The sequence below is a fragment of the Enhydra lutris genome, unplaced genomic scaffold, assembly GCF_002288905.1.
Source record: "Enhydra lutris kenyoni isolate GAN:26980312 unplaced genomic scaffold, ASM228890v2 scaffoldscaffold7, whole genome shotgun sequence".
Classification (NCBI taxonomy): Eukaryota; Metazoa; Chordata; class Mammalia; order Carnivora; family Mustelidae; genus Enhydra; species Enhydra lutris.
In genome coordinates this window covers 17,487,170-17,509,578 of record NW_019154091.1, presented here as the reverse complement: position 1 = coordinate 17,509,578, position 22,409 = coordinate 17,487,170, and the positions used below count along the sequence as shown (strand labels likewise).

The 22,409-nt window shown below is 32.6% G+C and overlaps 1 protein-coding gene across 1 annotated transcript in view; it reads left to right on the top strand.

Moving 5' to 3' along the window:
- The window catches only part of LOC111142277 (leucine rich repeats and IQ motif containing 1), a 187,505-nt gene that overhangs the window by 78,770 nt on the left and 86,326 nt on the right, over positions 1-22,409 (top strand). Inside the window, exons 17-21 of the mRNA XM_022495329.1 lie at positions 6,412-6,531; positions 18,478-18,567; positions 19,219-19,340; positions 19,876-19,971; positions 20,203-20,285. Coding sequence (XP_022351037.1) covers positions 6,412-6,531; positions 18,478-18,567; positions 19,219-19,340; positions 19,876-19,971; positions 20,203-20,285 — 511 coding nt within the window. The remainder of the gene's footprint in view (positions 1-6,411; positions 6,532-18,477; positions 18,568-19,218; positions 19,341-19,875; positions 19,972-20,202; positions 20,286-22,409) is intronic.

Below are 22,409 nucleotides of genomic sequence, written 5' to 3'. Positions count from 1 at the left end.
ATATGTAAGGCTGCAGGTTGGCTGTGCCTCTGCTTAGTATCTAGGCTGAAGGAGTAGTCATAATTTAGAAATACTATTCTCATGATCAAGGGCCAAACTGAACCACACAATCATATTTAAAGCTTCTGCTCAGATATGTCATTTGCCACATCTGCTAACATTTTGATTAGCCATAGCAACTCTCATTTGGCCTAATCTACAGCTCTTTTTAGAACAATGTTTAAAAATCTACTAAAGTAATTATTAAAGGCCTTCAAATACATGTTCAAATTAAAAATTCAGAAATCAAGAAGTGAATAGACTTGATTAAACCAAAGAGTCACTAAGATCAGCTTTTGAAATGAAGTTCCAACATCACATTCATCCTTTTATTTATTTATTTGTCAAATATTTTTTAGAACCTAGTATTTGTCAAAGACTGTTCTGGGCTCAGAAACCATAACTCTAAATTAGCCATTCAATTTCTCTGCCATCGTGGAGTTTTCATACTGATGGGAGATGCAGAACCAAATAAATACATAAATATAAACTAAATAAATACATAAAATAAGTTTTGTGGAAATTCATGGTACTGTGCTTGAATTGAAAGACAGTAACCAAAAATTTAGCATTTCCCTTTATTCATTCATTGAATAAATATTTCTTTTTTTGAATAAATATTTCTTAATACAGAAATCTTACTAGCTTGTATTCTGTTGGAATGAGCAGTTAAGTAAATAAGTATGTTAGATAGTGATAAGTCTTAAAAGGAAAAATAAAGTAGGAAAAGCAGGATAGTAGAGTCAAGGGAAAGTTTTTCATTTCAGATATGATGGAGAGGGAAGACTGGAAAAGGTGACATTGCAGTGAGAGATTAAGTCATTGGATGCCTGGGAGAAAAACATTCCAGACCGTGGAATATCTGATTTAGGAGCAAACTACAGTGTTTAAAGAGCAGTGAGAAGCCAGTATGATTGGACAGTGATGGAGGAGAGAAGGGTGACACTTACAAATCATAAGTCATGGTAGAGATTTTGGCTTTTACTCTGAATGACATGGGAAGATATGACAGGAATCTGAGCAATGGACTCACATGATCAAGGTTACTTTATGTTGTGATTATACTGTAGGAAGGCAGGAGTGAAAGCAGAAAAATCAGTTAGGAGCTATTACAGTAATTCAGACAAGGGATAATGGTAGCTAGGATCAGAGTGTTGAAGTAGAAGTGGTAAGAAAATCACATTCCAAAGTATATTTTGGTTTATTTTGAGGCATACTTCCTTTGAAGATAGAAGTGATGATATCAGTTCATGGGGATGTGCTATATGAGAGATAGAAGTCATGGATGCCTCCAAGGCATTGGCATATACAAGTAGAAGAAGAGCCCTAAAATTAAGTTGCTGGCTTTCACTATTAAAACCATAGTTTTCAAAATTATCTTTGCTGTGGTTCTAATGAATAATAGAATGAGACTATTTCAGTTGACTTAATTTGTCTGAACAGTACTCCTAAAGGCAAAGCATAGGCAAAGGTTTTACTGACGCCTGAATGGTAGTGGGAGTCAGGGTAGGGCAATGGATTCAAGGAAACTCTGAAGAAAAGAAAGAACCCCAGTTACTATTTTAAAATATTATTCTACTACATGAGGAATGAATATATCATGCAGACCAAACTCCCTACTGTTATCAGTTGTTACACTTTTTTCAGCCTTGATGGTGCCTGGATGTTCAACTTTTGCTTCATTCTGTTCAGTAAAGAAAAGTTCACTACTTTGTGAAACAGTCTAGTTCAGTGATTAATATCTCTGCAAAATGTTCTTCTGTTGATCTTCTGTGTATCTGTAACAAAAGTAAGCATAATCCAGCCTTTGTCTGAGACTTAGAATGAGTCTTTATGTTGTACAGTATGGTACTTAAAATTATTGAAGTCATCTCAATTTCATTTTCTTGTTTCCTGAGTACAATCATCTAGTTTCTTAAACCATTCATATTAAAATATGAATTCTAGACTGCCTGATTATCCTGGAGAGCAGAGCATGATACGATAGAAAGAACCTGGGCTTTAGAAGGAGCAAAATGGAAATTTTATGGTGGATGTCACAGAAAATGCTCTCTGCTCACCAAACCTCATATTCTTCTCTTCTTTCAAGTATACAGACAGACTAGATATCCCACCTTCCCTTGCACTTTAACATGGCCCTTTTTCCGAGTTCCAGTCAATACAAGATGAATGAAAGATACATGCACCACTTCCATATCTGGCTCATTAAATGTACCACAGACTTTCCTTCATATTCTTTATTCTTTCTGGCTAGTTGAAATGAAGACAGCTTCTGAGGCATCATTGGAAGCTGTCTGTCGGGAAAGTCTGGATACCAGAATCACTTTATCTTAAAGTGCTGCCCCATTGCCTTTACAGACTCTCCATATTTATTAGATAATTAAGAAATAAGCTATTGTTTTTTGAGTTGTTATACATTTTTGGATATTTTTGTTATCATACTTAGCTTGCCCCAACTAATATAAAGGATATAAGATACACCTTGAAACATAGACAGGGTTCATTGTAAATATGTAAAAATGGAATTCTAGGTGTAAAGAACCTAGAATTTTATATTTCTGGAATAATAAGAAGTTACAGTGAAACTGGACTACCATAACAACTGGAAAATATAGAACGAACATGGCTGGAGATATGTGAAGGATTTTAACAGGGAACAGATATATGGTATGTTTTGGATGTGGGAGTTGATAGTTGGAGGAAAAAAAAGATGTCAGATATGTCTAATATAGGTAGAATTGCCTGGCCAGGGAATTAATTTGAATGTAGGAGAAAGATGAATTAATTATAGATGGATTACTGGTGAAAAGTTGAAACCTCGACAGAAACAAACTAGAAGAATCCGAATATATTATATATTACCATTATTTCTCATAAACTAAATAGAGATGACTAGAACTTGAATTCTTGACCCTACTGCAGATTTAGGAGGGTAGTATCTATATGGGTCACACTAGAATGACACACACTGTGTATTGCATTCTAGAGCTTTGTAGAAGTCCTATGCCTGATGAGTCGTGCTGGATCCATTGTGAACCACAGGGAGCCAATCCTTGTTGAAGGCCTGATTAAAGAGTTCCCTTTAGACCCTCTTTTCCCGAGGTCTGAACATCACCTTGTTATCTTCTATAACCAACTCTTCATAACCAACCCACCTCTCCCCACTCATCACCAGATTATTTGAAATAAATCCCAGATATCACTTCCTTTATAAATATTTCAGTATGAATTTCTGTAAGACCTATTGTTTTAAGTATAACTATATTATCAACCTAGAAATTGAAATTATTTTTCATTATCACCAAATATCAATATTCAAATTTCTCTCTTTTATAAATATTTGTTTACAGATCTTTATTGATCAAAATATAAATAAGGTCATTACCTTGCCTTCAGTTTAAATGTTAAGTCTTTTAAATATATAGTAACCTCTCTCTTTTTTTCCTTGCAGTTTATTTATTAAGGAAACCAGATCTTCTGTTCTATAGTTTTCTACTTTCTGAATTTTGCCAGATGCTTTCCCATGGTGTCACTTACATATTTCTTGTTCCCTTGTTTTCTGTAAGCTGACAGTAGATTCTAAAATTTCATAAGATTTGGTTTTGGCTTTTTGTCAAGAATACCTCGTAAGTGGTGGTATGTATTACAGTGAGGAGGTAACATAATGTCTAGTCGCCTCTCTTTTCAGAATACTAGTGACCATTGATAATCATTGCCTAGATTAATTCTTGTATTAACAGTTTGTAAAATATTGATACTCTACATATAACTTCTTCATTTATTAACTAAAATACGTCAGTAAAGAGCAGCTTAGTTTAACTGACTGTTTAGTTATCTTGAGGTACAGCTCATACTGGAAAGGTAGGTTAAATGCTTAATGCCATTTTACCAATTTTTAGATTAATGAGGTTTCCTAGCATCCTCCAGAGGTCACCATAATATGGTCTATCATAATGTACACATAAATTTTTAAAATATATGATGTATTAAATTCCATTGCAGTTTCATTCTTACTGATGTTCGAATTGTCCCATTTGGCCAAGTTAGCTTCAAGTTAAGCTTTTGTGACACAATTCATTTGTTTTTAAAATTTCTCTTGCTTTTTAATGTGCCATGATGTTTCAGGTTCATTTTGTATATATTTTTGCCTCAAGCCTGAGCCCAGTCATTGCTCTGAAGATCTTTGATTCCTTTAGTGGGAATATTTAGAGACCAGTCTGGGTTTTAGGAATGCATTAGGATTTTAGGAATGTTGTTGGTATGGTAAATGACTGGTAAAGTCATTGTTTTTAAAGTTTTTTCATTGTAGTGATAAGCTTACAGATACATATTTTTAAGAAAAAAAATGTACCATGGGTTCATGATGATATTTTAAAGTTAAATTTAGGACGATAAGACTTTTATTTATTTGATTTATGTTTACATTTCTTTTCTTCTATGGAAAGTTCTGGTTCCAATGAACAACGTTAACATAATTGTTCTTTTTTTGCCCCTCCTTTTCACTTCACCTTCTGTGTGTATATGTGTGTATATGTGTATATGCCTGTGTTTACATGCACATACATAGTGGAAGTGAACAAGGACCGTACAAATGAGGAGATAAAACAAACTAGGTTATTTATTCAGAGAGTGCTGTGGCAAGGGGGTCAGCCACCATCACTTGCCTTTGGCATAAAGCTCAAAGGCAGGGAGGGGAGCAGGAGATCTTTAGAGTGGAAAGAGAGGGGAGAGAGGTCTCCAGATATGGTCTAATTAGAGGTTTTTGGTATGGGGAAGGTAGAAAGCGAGCAGCCAGAAGTGGGGCATATTCTGTGATTGGTTGGGAAGCATATCTGTATCTCTGGTCGGTCCTGAATTAGAAGTAGGGACAAAAATAGGGAGGCTGACAGTCATTGATTAACCAAGGCTTGACCATTCTTGGCTCATTGTTGCCAAGGCTGTGGCTTAGCTTTCTAGGTTGATTGCTATAGAGATTGTGAGTGACTTCTATTGTTATATATGATCTGGCTATTATCTTACATATTCTACTTACATATTCTATATTTTCTGTAATAACAATACCAATATTATTACTAACAATATGAATATGAAAACATATTGAAGGTATCTTTTGTAATGAAATTTTTCTTTTGAGTATATTTCACTAGGAAGATAGTCAAATAAATCTATTTTAAAGTCACTTTAGAAAAATTCTGTGTGTGTATAGCATGAAACGTATTTTTTCTATTTCTTCAGGAATTTCTTTTATTTCATGTTTATTTTATGATTATCTTAAGCATGTGCACATTTCCAAAGTCAAATCTAAGAAAGGTATATCCAGAGAAGTCTGGCTTCTGTAGCTAAGTCTTCTATTTTCTACCTCTATACTTAATAATTTTTTTTTTTTTTAAAGATTTGTTTGTTTGACAGACAGAAATCACAAGTAGGCAGAGAGGCAGGCACAGAGAGAGGGGGAGGCAGGCTCCCTGCCAACAGAGAACCCGATTCGGGGCTCGATCCCAGGACCCTGGGATCATGACCTGAGCTGAAAGCAGAAGCTTTAACCCACTGAGCCATCCAGGCACCCCTATACTTAATAATTTTTATAAAATTAATTTTACAAGTTACGCTTTTATTTTTTAAATATTAGCAAACACATATACATATATATTTAAATATATGTTCATATAATTTATTTGTTTATTATGTATTTATATACATCATTTATAGATAAATGGTAGCATGCAAAACACACTTAATTCTATCTTGTTTTTTTACAGTTAATGTATCCTGGAACTCACTCCCTTGTACAATTATTCTTTAAAAGTTCCTGTGTTCTTGGAGATATAGTTAGAAAAGCTTCTCTACTCCAATATTATTGAGAAACCAAAATGGATTTAATTCTATTATTATGTGCTTAGTTTATTTTAAAATGAAATTAGTTAATAGTTATGGGCCAGGATAGTACCTTTCTAATATGGCCATTTGTATATGTTGAAATTTTCCTAAATGTGTGTTCGTTTATTTTATACCTAATTATTTGAAAATTAGAAAAATTGTTTTTTCACTTGTATCTCTTTCTTCTTAGTTTAGAATGGGTCCTAGTGGAATTGTCAGATAATTGATTGGTTGACCTACATGTGCATTTGAGGGAGTTTTAGAGATTCTTTTCTGCTTACCACAAGGAAAGTCTCCTGAGATTCAGAACTTTAGACACATGCAGTTGTTTAATTTATCTTACAGTTTTAAGTGTCACATAAAGTTCAAAAAACAGATTATTGAGCCATTAAACTAAGGTCTTAGATGTTTTATCTTCCTAATGGGATAACATAGAGAATCTGGTTTGTAGTTTGATCTATAACCTTGTATAACATGCTTTAAATTTTTGTTTAGGCAGTTTGGAAGGGCTTTCTTTTGAGAAAGAAACTGACAACAGCTTTAGAGGCTATTAAGAATGAAGAATCTGAAGAAGAATATGAAGAAATAAACTTAGAGGATTTTACGTTTGACGAAGTAAGTACCAACTACAAAATATAAATATTGGTTTTAATTTTTTTTTTTTTTAGCATACTACTTTGGAGCTAACTCAGCTTCTAAGATTTTTCTCCTCTTAACATTATGTTACAGATTTTTTTAAAAAAATAACCTTTGAAAAAGTATGCTTCTAATTTCTTAGTATCTTCTTTTTGTACTCTACAAATGTGTGCAGAACGTGGTCATAGAATATTTATAAGAGTTTCTGTATGTTCTTTGACCAGATTTATGCCATGTTTTGTTTATCAGTTATCCTTCACTAAATATAACTCTGAGCTTAATTCATGCCCTGCTTAACAGCATTTTGTAGTTCTTTGTTGCCTAGGAAATGAGAGCATCCTCTCTAAATTGCTATTTAAGTATTCCATAGTAAGGTAGCACACTATCCAGACATCTATGCCACTTCTTTCCTGTGGCTTCTATATGCTCCAACCAAATTGAGCTCGATTTTATTGTATAAAGCACTTGCCTTTCACATTCTGGTTTTACTCCCTGTGCTTCCTCTTCTCTAGACAGTTACACCCACATAAACACCACTCAGATGAAGATATAGAACATATGAACACCCCCAGACTTCCTCATGCCTCTCTAGTATTCATACCTCCATCATCATAGAGTAGTTTTCCCTATTTTTGAACTTCCTGTAAGTGGAATCATATAGCATGTACTCTTCTTTCATGTAATAATATTCTGTGAGATGTTATTGAGTGTAAATATACCACTCTTTTGTCAATACCACTTTTTATCTATTATTTGAATATACCACTTTTTTAAAAGATTTTATTTATTTATTTGACAGACAGAGATCACAAGTAGGCAGAGAGTCAGGCAGAGAGAGAGAGAGAGAGAGGGGGAAGCAGGCTTGCTACTGAGCAGAGAACCTGATGTGGGACTTAATCCCAGGACCCTGGGATCATGGCCTGAGCCAAAGACAGAGGCTTTAACCCACTGAGCTACCCAGGTGCCCCTTAAATATACCACTTTTTAAAAGTATATACTACTTGGAAGATATTTTTTGTTGAGTTATTCTAGTATTGCCTTTTATGACCAAATGTTATGAACATTTGTATGCATGTCTTTTGGTGTGCATATTCATACTTCTTTTAGGAAGAGAATTTCTGAGCCTTAACATTTACCTATGTTTAGTTGATAATGCCTAATGTTATTTCAAAGTGAATGTATCAGTTTATAGTCCTATCAGCAGAATACGAGGGTTTCAGAGGAAGCTCTATCTACACCAATGTACTTTCATGTCTTTTTCTTACATTTCAGTAAGTTTGTGGTGTTATCTTATTATTTTAATTTACATTTCTGTCATAATTAATAGTTGAATACCTTTTAGCACGCTTATTGACCATTTAGCCACTTTTGTGATATGATCAAGGGTTGGCATATTTTTCCATTGGGTTGTACATCTTTTTTTCTCGTTGATTTGTAGAACTTCTTTATATATTCTGAATACTACCCTGTTTTTCCTTGCAAATATCCTGTCTAACCTCTGGAGCTTACCTTTTCAGTTTCTTTATGGATAATTTTAATGAACAGAACGTTTCTAATTTCAAATTACAAACAAAAATTTTAATTGTGACATATGAGAAATCTTTTCTTACTCTTAGATCATTAAGATATTCTAGAAACCTTATTAACTTTCAGCATTTAAGTCTGGGTGCATCTAGAATTGATTTTTATGTGTATAGTTTGAAGAAGGGGTCATGTTCCCTTGGGTCAAGTGAATCTATAAATCAACTTGGAAGAACTGATGTTTTTAGACTATTACTTTTTTAAATCCATGAACATAGACTGTCCTATCACTTATGTAAGCCATTTAAAATTTCTGTCCACAATGCTCTGTAGTTTTCTTCATAGTGGTCTTGTACATTTTTGGTTAGATTTATTTCTAGATATTTTATGTTTTCTGATATTGTATTTCTTTTTGTATGTTGACATTATATTTAACCACTTTGCTGAAATCACTGATTAATTTTAGTAGGTTATCTCTCAGGTTTTTTGTATTTTGTATATACAATCATGTTATCTGAAAATAATTATAATTTTATTTCTTTTTTTCCAATTCTTATGCCTTTTGTTTTCTTGCCTTACTATTTCCAGTAAAGTGTTGAGTAGTGATGATAGTAGACATCATTTTCTAGCTTCTTGTCTGTGAGAGAATGTTTTCAATAAATAAGCTTTCACTAAATAGATGTTTAATATAGGTTTCTTATAGTAACTCTATATTTGATTCAGGAAGTTACCTTCCTTAACACATTTTTACCATTCCAAGATATTAATATGATGATGAAGATGATTTTATAAATGAATTGGATTTTATCAAATACTTTTTATGAATATAACACTGATTTTCCAAACATTAAGTCTCATATTCAAATAAACCAACTTAGCTATAATGTATTATCTTTTTTACATCTCTGAATTTGATTTACTAATACTTGTTTAGGATTAGCATTTATATTAAAGAAGTTGGACGTGTAAATTTTCTTTTTTATAAAATTCCTAATCTAGGTTTTGGTGTCAAGCTTATGTTAGCCTTATACATTTGATTGGGAAGTATTTCCCCTATTTCTGTTTTCTGGAAGAGTTTGATGTGAGATTAAAAAAAAAAATGTGTCTCAGCATATAATCTATTTGGAGAAATGTTCCACGTGCACTTGAAAGGAATATATGCATTTTGTTATTAAAATCTCAGTTACTTCAGGTTTATTGTTTTTAAAAATCTTCTTAATCCTTAGTGATTTGGGGGGAGGAATTCTATCAGTTATTGACAGAAAAATGCTAGAATCTCTTACTATGATTGTGGGTTTTTCTAAATGAGCTTTTATTTCTGTCAAATTTTGCTTTGTACTTTGAAGCTACATTATTAGGTCATACATATGTTATATAGATAAGACACTGTGTCATTGACCCTTTCATCATAATAAAATTCCCTTCTTTCATATAGTTTTCCTCTTTAATTAAATGCTACTTCCTCCAATATTTTCATACCTATAGTCTTCTTTTGGCTAGTAATTTTATAGTAGTATATGTTTTTCTAAACATTCCCATTCAACATTTCTCTGTTTCATATTTAAAGTGTGACTCTTATAAGAGCATATAATTGGGTTTGCTTATTTTTATATTCTACTCTGACATTTTTTCATTAATATATTCAGACTATTTTAATTTATTTTAATAAGAGTATAATTAGGTTTATAAATGCCATCTTTATATTTGCTTTTTGTTTGTTCATGTGTTCTATATTCCCTTTTAGTTTTTTATTGCCTTCTGTGCATGAATTAAGTTTTTTGTTTGTTTTTCCTTTTCCCCCTTCATTAGCTTGTTAGGTTGTGGTCGTTTTTCTCCCTACATTAACATGCTTCCATCTGGATTCATTTTCTTTTCCCTAAGGATTTTCTTTAGTAATTATTTAACTTCAGATTGAGTCTTTTTTATTGCTTGAACATTTCTCCTACTTTAAATTTTGGAGGATATCTTCTCTAGGTATAGAATTCTAGGTAAGATTTTGGTGTTTAAGATGCTTTTTCATTAGCTTCTGACTTTCATGGACTCTGATGAAAAGTCAGTAAAAAGTTTTGCTTTTTCTTCTCTAAAGATATCATCCCACCCCCACTCCCCTGCCTACTTTTAAGGTTCATTTTCTGTGTTTTTCTGCAAAGGTGTAATTTTATTTGTATTTTCTCTGCTTATATTAAGGAGACCACATGGCTTCTTGAATATGTGGTTTATGTCTTTCATCAGTTTTAGAAATTTCTTAGCCAGTTATTTCAAAAATTTAATCTTTTTCATTATTTCTCTTCTTTGATGTAAAGTGGTTCCAAAATTGTGTATGTTAGAATTTCTCACCATTTCACATGTGTCTCTTAGACTCTCTTTTGAATTTTCTTTTTTTCTTCTGTCTTTTTTTTTTTTTTTAAAGATTTTATTTATTTATTTGAGAGAGAGAGATCACAAGTAGGCAGAGAGGCAGGCAGAGAGAGAAGAAGGGAAGCAGGCTCCCTGCTGAGCAGAGAGCCCGATGCGGGACTCGATCCCAGGACCCTGAGATCACGACCTGAGCCGAAGGCAGCGGCTTAACCCACTGAGCCACCCAGGCACCCTTCTTCTGTCTTTTAATATGACATATCTTGTAGTTTACTAACCATCTCTCTTGTGTTACCTAATTATTTTTAGCCTATATTTTGAATTCTTAATTTTAGTTATTCTATTTTTTAGTTCTAGAATTTTTACTTGATTATTTATTATAAATTCCAGTTATCTTGAAGTTTTCTATCACTTCCTATATTTTCTGAACATACCAAGTATGATATTTTCAAAGGTTTCTCAGTTAATTGCAACACCTGGATCACTTGTAGGTTTATTTCTATTGACTGTATGTTTCTAGCATTTTGAGTCAGTCAGTTCTCTTTTTCAGCATTTAACCTTTGATTAAGTATCAAAAATATATGGGAAAAAAGTGTAAAGACCCTGCAAGAGGTTTTCTTTCTCTAAAGAGTATTGAATTTTAATTAATCTTGTTGGCAGATAGCATATGAGCAGACATTCTTTTGAGGCTTATTTTCAAGCTTTATTAGTGCTGCTGTTATTTCTCGTTCCTCTTATAGGCTGAGCTAATATGGTTTCTCATCTAAAAGAGGCACATGTACCAGGTTATCATCACCTTGTTTATCCCTCAATTTTAATCCCTTTATCCACAGCATCAAGTGACTGATAAAGTTTCTTCTTAGCTTTATAACACTCCAGGTGTTCTTATTGTCCTTTGATTCTAGGTATCTCTCCTACACGTATTCTACATGGACTTGGAAAACACCTGAAGAAAAATTTATTACATGATTTTGTGTTCACATTTTAAAACATCACAGAGTAGAGGTACTCAGACTAAATCCTGACCCATTGATCATCCAACTGCTATCAAATTACAGGAGTTTATCACACCAACACTTCTCTACCTGCAACTCTTCCCTTTTGGGATAAGCCTCTCTGGCACTTATGGGGTAGAAAACTGAAACATGTAATACATCAGTTTCTACTCTACAATTCAGATATAGAAGCAACAACAACAGTACATTGAACTAGCCTAAAAGGTCCTACCCACAAAATAACTTTAGCTTCTTCCTCCACTGTGAACAATGTCCAAACCCTATCAATTGGATCAATGTGACTCATACTACATGAGTCCTGGGTAACATAGTGCCCTCCAACATGGGGAAAACACTATCTCTGTCTTCCCGGGGTGTTACCTATATAAAGATCCTTGAAAAGATAGTCTGGAAAGAGAGTTGTCACAAGACATGCAGAAATTGTGACCCATGGAGTATTGTCTCCTGGCATTAAGCAATTATTATATATTACTCATAATAAACCTTGGAAGCAGTGATAAATAAGACATTTTTGTGGGCTTCGAGTTCACAGTTCAAGGTGAATAAACTTTTTAAAAGAATTATTTTGGCAGGATTTTTAATAAACTTAGGTCTCAATTTCCTTTAGGGGAAATTTTTGCCACCTTGCCATAAAGTATATGCAATAACAAATAAATATCTAACTAATAGATATGTTAAGTCTAATGTGACATAGTGATCTACAGTTGCATTTTATTTTGTATCTTTTAAATTATAAGATAATTTTAGATGATACTTTTAATTGTTGACTTAATTTAACAAGGTTTATTTTCTCTGTTACTTAAAGTATACTATGTAGAAGACAATATATGAAAAAAAATAAAGTTATCTTTAAATTTAAACATTACAAGTCCTCTTAAGATTCCCTAAACCTAGAGAAGATGAGAAAAGCTAATATAATATAAATATAGAAAACCACAACAAATTTGGATTTTTTTTTTCTCAGACCAAAGTAAAATTCAGTAAGTTTTCAGGAATAATTTTTGAGGAGACAAAGGTGTCAAGCTGGGCAACTTTCAGTTCTGGAGTTCATGTTTGATCCTAACTTCACAGAGTGTTACATATACCAGTACATTATGGGAAAGTAAACAAATGCAACCTAAATTACAGGCAAAGAAAAAGACTAAAGTGATATTTTGTTTGATGAAAAGAGATATGAATGGAGTATAACAACAGTCTCCAAGAATATGAGCCACCATGCTTTTTCATTGAAGATGGAAGAGAGGGCTTATTTATTTATTTTTAAAGATATTTATTTATATATTTATTTATTTGAGAGAGAGAGAGAGAGAGAGAGAGCACAAGCCAGTGGTGGGGCAGACAGAAAGGGAAAGAGAATCTGTAGACTTTCCACTGAGCACAGAGTCCCATATGGGGCTCAATCCCAGGACTTTGAGATCATGACCTAGCTGAAGTCAGACACTTAACCAACTGAGCCATACAAGCACCCCAGAGGAGAAGGTTTAGAAAGTGAGATTTGAGATTAATAATGGGCCAGATTTTCAAACTGTAAGGATTCTAAGATGCTCCAAAAGTTATCAGGAAGTATTAGAAAGAATTACTTTGGGGATAGTAAGAGGCAACTTGGGCAGAAGAAGAGGAAAGTGTTGGGACAGGGAAGGGGATAGTTAAGGGAGAAAGAAAAATATCAAGTCATGGCTTTTAGGATTTCTAGGACTTGTTCAATTTTCACTGACTTGTGACTTAGGGCACGTCTGATACTAGTTTCGTCTGATACTAGTTTCATGCATCAAATGAAAAGATTACAGTAGATGGCCTGGAAAATTTTGCATATACATACCCCAATAGACATGAATGTTATTTGTAGCTCTTCTCCATGATAGCTTTATATTCTGCACTCGCAAAGTTGAATTGTAGAATAATGATTTCTTCTCTGGTCAAAAGCCAAATACGTATATATCTGATCAAACATTCAATTGTGAACACAAAGTTATAGATCTATCTAAATTCAGGTTCATTTTTAATACGTTAGTAAATTTGCTAGTAGTCTTCTGATAACCAGAAAGCTTTCCAAATCCTCAGTTGTAAGTTAAAGAATATTTGAACAGAAGGTTTTCTTAAGCAAAAACTGAAATTTGTATAAATGTCCAGTGGTAAGCATGATATATTAATATACATTTTTAAAACAGTAGTATATTTATAATCTTGGCCAATTTCTCTTGACATTTTGAGGTTTTTTTTCAACAAAGTACTGCCAAATATACTAGATATTAATAAGCTTGAACTCACATAAATCAGTAGTCTTGGTAACATTTTTGGTTGTGATTATATAATCACTAAAAGTATCTTTAGCATTTTATACTAAGCCTTCTCTTTATGCTTCTAGAAATTTCTGAGATAGTGGTTAAAGAATTGTTCTGGAATCTTACAAAAGTTTGTGACCTTGCATTAAAAATCAAGAAAAACTATTTTCAATGTTTTCTGCACTTTTAAATATCAACTTAAAGACTAAGTTTTTTCCCCAGACTTTGTTTAGCTTAAGAAAGAGACTTCATCAACATCTATGTGCTATGGCAGAGAAATCATTCTTTGTGAGTCTTTAGCCTGCTGTAGAAAGAAAACAACTTGAGTCCCAGAGAATATAAAACAGGAGATGGTTGGCAGGTGTTTAAAAGAAGAAAAGGTGTGTATGTGTGTGTGTGTACACAACAGTGTATAAATAAGGCTCCTTACCTGGCAATACTGGTCCTTTCCACCATTAGTCCTCATTACCTTTCAAATTTTTCTTCCAATTTTTTAAATTTTAGTAAGATACACATAAAATTTACTGTCTTAATTTTTGTGTACATTCAATAGTATTAAATACATCCATAAAGTTGTTTTACTATCACCACCATTTAATCCATATCCAGAACTCTCTTCATCCTGTAAAACTGAAACTATATAGCTATTAAACAGTAACTTCTCAATCTTTCTTAACATTCTAAAGTTGTAACACTGCAGTTTGAATTTATGCCCTCTTACCTTCAATAGCATCCCCAAAACTTGTTCCTGTCCAGCTCCATCTCGACCCTTTTCAGTTGTTGACATCACAGAATTACCTCTTTATATACATAAACCAATAATTCCTTTAAATGCATTAGTGCCTTAAATTATGTAGGAAACTAAATGAGGAGTTATAAACCAAAGTCACAATAATACTAGTTTTTAAAGCTATAGTTTTTTTTTTTTTTTTCTCTATTAGTCTCTTTAAATCATGTAGAAACAAAAAGTAAGGTTACAAACTGTTGGTACAATAATATTGGCTTTTATAATTTCCCATGTATTTATCTTTACTGGGATCTTCTTTTTTTTTTCCACACGACTTCCAATTGCCGCTTGTCTCTTTATTTCCACCTGCAGCACTCTCTTTAGCATTTCTTTCAGGGAGACCTAAAGGTAATGAACTCTCTCAGCATTTGTTTGTCTAGGACTCTTTTAATTTCTCTCTTGATTTTGAAGGACAGTTTTGACAATATAGGAATTTTGGTTGACAGTTGTTTGTTTTTTGTTTTTTTGTTTTAACTTTTAGCACTTTGAATACATCAGCTCACTGCCTTCAGGGCTTCAAAGTTCTGATAAGAAATCTGCTAGCTGTCTTATTGAGGATTCCTTATATGTGATAAGTTACTTCTCATTGGCTTCTTTCAAGATTCTCTGTCTTTGGCTTCTGAAAGTTTGATTATGTGTCTCAGTGTGGGTTCTGAGTTCATTGTATTTCCAGTTCTTTGAGTTGCTTGGATATTTATATTCAGGTCTGTCATTGAATTTGGGAAAATTTTGGTCATTATTTCTTCAAATATGCACTCTGCTTCTTTCTTTCTCTGTTCCTTCTATGACTTCCATGGTATATATGTTGGTCTGCTTGATGGTATCTCACAGGTCCCTTAGGTTCACTTTTCTTCAATCTTTTTTTTTCTTTTCTATTCCTCAAACCTGATAATTATATTGTCCTATCTTCAAGCTCACTAATTTTTTATCTGCCTACTCAGAGACATATCTCTCTAGTGAATCCCACTAGGGAATATTTCATTTCAGCTACTGCACTTAAGAACTCCAAATTTTCTTCTTGATTTCTCTGTAGATTTTCTGTCTCTTAATTGATATTTCTGTTTTGTTTATACATCATTTTCCCTCCTTTTAGTTCTTTAAATATCTTTAAAACAATTATTTAAAGATCTTTGTCTGGTAAATCTGCCATGAGGTCTTTATTTAAGGATAGTTTTGCTTGATTTATTTATTTTTCCTTTGAATGTGCCATAAACTTCTCTGTTTCTTTGAATGGTTTGTGACTTTTTTTTTTTATTTACAATTGGATATTGAATGTAATGATTATGGTGACTCTAGAAATTAGATTCTCTTCCCCAGGGTTTGCTGGGATTTTGTTTTTGCTTTTATTAATGTTTGTTTCTATATTATTGTAGTCTGTCTCTGTGCTGAGTATCAGCCCGAGTTTTATATAAACTTAAGGTCTCCTCAGGTCTTTTCTGAGCCTGTGCCTTCCCCTATATATGTTTGTTGACAATCTAATTTCCCACATATGTGCAGATGCTTTTGAATATTCTAGTCTTTTTATAATTTATTTTTTTTTTGAGATTTTATTTATTTATTTGACAGAGGGAGACACAGCGAGAACAAGAGCACAAGCAGGGGGAGTGGCAGAGGGAGAAGCAGGCTTCTCACCAAGCAGGGAGCCCAATGTGGGGCTCGATCCCAGAACCGTGGGATCATGGCCTGAGCTGAAGGCAGATGCTTAATGACTGAGCCATCCAGGTACCCCATTCTAGCCTTAAAAAAAAAAAAATGTGCATCCTAGTCTTTGATATCTCACTCCCAAAAGATGAAAAAGAGAAAAGTGAAGGGGTAAGGGAAGGACACCAGCCATTAAAACCCTTGGAAATCACTTAGCTGGTAGGGCAGGGGCTTGCAACAAGAGGGGAAGTACAAGGACACCCACATCTTTGCACCTCTGAATCAGAAGTAATCAATGAGTAGTGCATAGATCATCATATTTGGAGGACAGGGTCCTTATTGTCCACTCTGGCTCTACAAGCTATGTGCAGGCTACTCCTGAATAGCTGCCTAACTCAGGGCCAGGGGGTAGAGCTGGCAGCTGTGCCAAAAGCTGAAATTGACTAAAATTAACCCCAATTTACCATCCAAGTTTTCCCCTGGAAGTTATAAGCCATCAATAGATTCCAGAGTTCCCAAATAGTTACATCAGATGGATTCTGCAAATGCAATCATTTTCTAGGTTGGGAGACAGGGTCCCCATTCTTCCTACTCCACCATCTTCCCAGAATCTTCTGCCACATTGCCTTTCATTGTATTGTCTCCACATTTTCACATTCTCTCTTCACTTTAATAGTTTTCATCAGAGTAAGAATACGAATTTGATGATCATTGCTATGCCATGGGCCTTAATCTTTCCTGGGATTGAACTGGATTTTTCTTTATTTGCCACATAAAATAAAGAATTAAAAAATCTGAGCCTTGAATCCTGTTTGCATCAAATAGCACATTTTAAACCAGATATTTATTCTTAAAACATATATAACTGTGATATGTATGCTAATAATGTCTGCCTGGAAAAAATTGGACATTGTACTTGTCAAACAACTGCTTAGTCAAGAAACACTGAAAATTGTATAAATGGAAAATAACATTTAGTTCTCCTCAGAATATAATCATTCTAGTTTTTAAATCATAAATGTTTGACTATTGGGGCATCTGGGAGGCGCAGTCAGTTAAGTGACCAACTCTTGGTTTTGGCTCAGGTCATGATCTCAGGGTCACGAGATTGAGCCCCATGTAGTGCTCCTGCTCAGCACGGAGTCAGCTTGAGATTCCCTGTCCCTCTCCCTCTGCCCCTCCCCTCTTGCTCTCCCTCTCTCTTAAATAAATAAATAAATAAATATTTTAAAAAGGGGCACCTGGGTGGCTCAGTCTGCTAAGCATCTGCTTTTAGCTCAGGTCATGATCTCAAGGTTCTGGGATCAAGCTCCACATAGGGTTCCTTGCTCAGTGGGAGTCTCCTTCCCCTCTCTCTCTCTGCCCCTCTCTGGCTCATGCTCATAATTTCTCTCTCTCTCTCATAAATAAATACAATCTAAATAAATAAATAAATAAATAAAATTTAAAAATCTTTAAAAATAAACATGACAAATGTCTGATTTTTTTAGAACTTTTTAAAAAAAACAAGTTCATGGGCATTCTAATCTTTTTTGTAGATTCACAAAACTTCATAGAACCACAGAAGTTTATTCTAAACCATATTAGCTAATCCAGGCAATAAAATTTAGATAATGATATCCTAAATGCTGTAACAATAGCATACTTAGTATAGGTCCTCTGTCAAAAGATAAAATAAATTACATAAATGGAATAAAGATATTTTAAGATTAAAAAGTGAAGGGACTTATAAAAGTATCATTTCAAAGTTTAAATTTACATTTTTTATCATCCACACACTTGAATTAGAGACTCTAATATTAGGATCCGTGATTTTTATGTTGCCACAAAATTTATTTTTCCACCTATTCAGAAAATTTGTGAAATTTTTGAAGAAATTAAGTAAAAGCTATCATATAGACAGTGTTTATGGAAAAATTGATACTAATGTGTTAAAATACCATAAATTCTCAATAGTGAGGTTTGGTGGAAAATATTAAAATTTGCATTATAAAGAGATTAAAGCTTATTTCCCTCAGTTACATCCGGAGTTGGCTCAGAATCATGGTTATCAAATAGTTAAATACACTGAGCAATCTGTTTTTTGGAACACTTGAGTACTCAAATTCTCACTTTATCCCACTTAGGGCTGAGAAGTCTTTTATTTTTTTACAATGTTTGCATTAAACAGGTGTATAACATCTCACAATAGCAAGTAGCATATTTTCCTGTAAATAAAAACTCCTACATATTCTCTTAATATTTGTCGTATAAAAGACAATTTAAAAGGCTCTTTGTAAACATGATGCAATTGAATTATGTACATTGTTTATTATTTGTGCAGGCTGCCTTAGAGAAAGAATGGCTAACTTTAGATTCCACCCGCTTTCCTTCACAAACACTGCTTGTCCCAAACCAGCTGCACTGGCCAAAGGTAACATGTCATGGAAATCTCTTAGTGCTCCATCTTTTCTCATTTTTAAGGTTATGCTGTGCTGCAGTGATTAATAATGCAATTTATTGACTTGAAAAACACAATTACTTTTAGAAGCCTCTGACTTCCTCCTCATCCCCAGATGTAATTTTTCATATAGCTTTTCTTTCATTTGCTCCTATTTTTTTTCTTTATTTTGGATTTCTTTCAACACTTTATTTCACAGTAGCAAAAAAAAAAAAAAGATATACTTCAGCTGCATATTTGGCAGTAGACTAAAATCACTGGTTGACAGCACTTTAAAAATACAAAAATATGCATTAAGAGGGCAACAGCTGAAGATTCTCAGTCAGAGGTCAATGGACTGCAATATCTGTTATTTATTTGATAATCTTTGAAGTTTCTGTTTTCTGATATTTTTAAGATCTTTGCAATTAATCATTCTGTATATGCAAACAATACCAAAAATCATACCCCCCACCAATACAATAAAGTACATTTTTATGTGTATTGCATAAATTTATTATAATTTTCAATTTTTGTATGTGTTTTCCTTGGGAGACTGCTCAATAATATGCATGTAAAGTAATATATAAGTGCTGGAATTTTTCAATTTATTTTATACTTAATATACATTACTTTCCTGATAAGTTCTCTGGAACCTTAAAATATGATGATACTTCACTGAATTTACGAAGTCATCCAGCTCAAGCATGGCTGTGTAATGAGAAAGAAGATTTGTTTTCATCAGAACACACACAGTTTAATAGCAGGTAAGCTACATTATATTACTCTTTTAGAGGATCAACCCATGAGGAGAGTATTACACTTACTACAATAATAGTAAAATGATGAAAAGTAGGTACAAATTTGCTTGTATAGAAGATGGAAGAGCATTTAATGTTAAAAGTGTAATCATTTTACGGGGTTTTCAGTAAAAAAAAAAAAAAGTGTGAGGTAGGTAGCTTCCTTAAAGCAACAACAAAAGTTAAGTGTCAGTGAAATAATGTCATTAATGGTTGTAAACAAGTGAACTTTTAAATACTACTATATAGGTAGAGATAAGGATTAGAATAAAAATTCCAGTGCTGCATTTCTTTCGACAAAAGGATTGAAATATGCTTCAAGTAATTGAAATGTAAACATTTTAAATTAATGGCAGACTTTTATTACTTTTCAAGATAAAGTTTTTCTGTAACTTAAATGGATTTTATTTCCAAGTTTGAGACAACATAAACAGCTTGTAGTTTTAAAAAGTGCTGATATACTTGTGTTGATTCAGTTAGTATAGTTTTTTTCTATTGCCAGAGCACAAAATAGGACTTTATCCTGGACTCCTGAATCAAAGACCAGCGGAAAGAGTTTGCTAAAAACTGAAAAAGAAGAAAAAATTTCAAAAGAATGGTATGTGGTCTATTTTACACTAAAATATGAAGAAATTGAGAGACTTTTAAGTGTTTAGGGCAGTTATTTTTCAAGACTCTATGAATTATTAGTTTTTAAGAAACTGTATGCATGTTACAGATTCTTAAATGGGAATCTATATAGTTCAGATATGTATGTTTATATGCATATGCATATATTAATATGGTCTGGATATTTGTTTTGCCTTTATTAAATTTAATCTTTTAATAGGGGCTTTAAGGATATTGCTACTGCTCAGCAAATGTTGAAGAGAGCACAGAAGATGAAATCAAAGAAATTAAGGAAAAAATTAGGTGGGTGATGAATGCTCTTTGAATAATAATTTTGTGTCTGATATTGAAGATAAATTCTTTTAAAATATTATTTCCCAAATCATATTTAATAATATTTAATAAGAACAGAAATAAAATTCACAGATATGAGTATATCTATGGTAATAATTCTGAAAACTTAAGGAAACTTAACAAGAATTATGTTATTACATTAAATGATTTGTTATGCACTTAAATGCTATCTTCACTTCCCCCTATTTCTTATTTATTTTGTTATTGATAATTCTGTCTATTGTGCATTGAGAATTATGGTGTAATTTATTTCTAAATTGGTTCACTTTGACAAGTGTTTATTCTAAAGAGTGCTTCATGTGCTTATTCCTTTCTGTGTTTTTAAATTGCTTGATTGTTTGATAAATTATTTCTATAAACTTGTTAGCTTCATGAATATTAGCTGTGAGGGCTTCACAGCTTCATTTTGGGAAAGAAATACAATGTTTATCTTCAGGATTATGCTGAACTTGGGAAATGTTCAGAAGTATCCTTTCTTCTATCCCATTTGATTCTCCAAATCATTTGCTTCTTTGGGTACCTCTAATCATTTAGTATCATTACTTAATAGCGGACTAGTTTATAGTCTCAGGGCAAGAAATAGCTGGCCATTATGACTTTATATCTATGATTAAAACTACTTAAAATTATTTGCTTAACTAAGTTAAGCAAATATACTTAATATATATATACTTATACTATATACTATACTAATATACTAATATACTATATACTTAAACTAAGTTATATACAATAACTTAGCATTTACTTGTAACTTTATATTTACTCATGGACTCATAGGTTTAATATAAGTAATGTGACCTCTTTTTAAAAGCTGTTTTGTTTTTCTTGTTCAACAGCTTCTTAATTTACAATGATTTTAACATCAGTAAAATGTTTTCATAAAAGTACCATTAGTCCTGAGAAAAACAGAGAATCTATCTTATAGTTCTAGCTTATATAATTATTCAAAGAAGCATTCAGAAGATTAATTTTTCTTTATTAATTTTCCCACTTATTATTTTAATCATTAATCCATTGAATTTTAAAAATGTATATATATATATTTATTAAAAAAAACTAAAATAAAAATAACCAAAATACCACTGGTTTCCAAGAAATAGCTGATATTTTTTGACATAGCACTTTATTGATAAATTCCTGATGATTTATTTTGATATTCACAAATGTTCAACTTTCCTTTTTTATTGTTATATTAGTGACACCTTTTATCTTTTTGAGATAATGTAGTATTTTTCATTGCATGTGTCAGGTTTGAGAGAGTGAAATTTTAAGCATTTTTAAAGAAAATGTGAGTATGTGCTCTATTCAACTTGCTTTGTGTTTCCCATACTCCTGTGATGTAAACTCCTGTTAAATTCATCAGAACTCAGTTAACTGAGTACTATCTGGTAGTTATGAGGGAAATAGTAACTCCAAACTCTTAACAATAGTGGGTGCAACAAACATTCTATAAGTAGCTGTTTTGAGAACAATGAAAGTTTCTGAAACTCCTGGGGGAAGTTCAAATATCAGAAGTAGCTTAAGTACTGATTCAGCCAAAGTTCAACAAATAATTATTACTTATTTATGTTCAATAGCTATTTTTTGAAGATATTTACAATGTTTGTAATAGTTTCTGATAATGAAGCTAAAGCAAAGTTTGTTTTGTTAAACTCTGTCTCTGGAAATATATAGGTCTTTCTTGCTAATTCTTATAACTAAGGGGTTTTCATTGTTGAGCTCATTTTTAATAAATCAGCACAATAAATAATCGATTTTAGCAAAAATTTTAATAAGGAATTTATGCTCATACATAAAAACCAAACCATTGTTTTAATGGACAAAAATTAGACATAATCATCATCAGGCAAAAATTAAGCCCATTTTTATCTGTCACAAGGTGGCATGGTAGGGTAACAAATGTAAAAGGACAAGCAGACATACAAGTTAACACCACATCTTAAATTTAACAATTTGGCAATAGTCATTATGTGTGATCTGTTGGGTAAAAATCCAAAATGGCAACTGTATAATTTTTTATAAGGATCATTACTCTTATTACATGATTGTAAACCAAATTTCATTCTTACT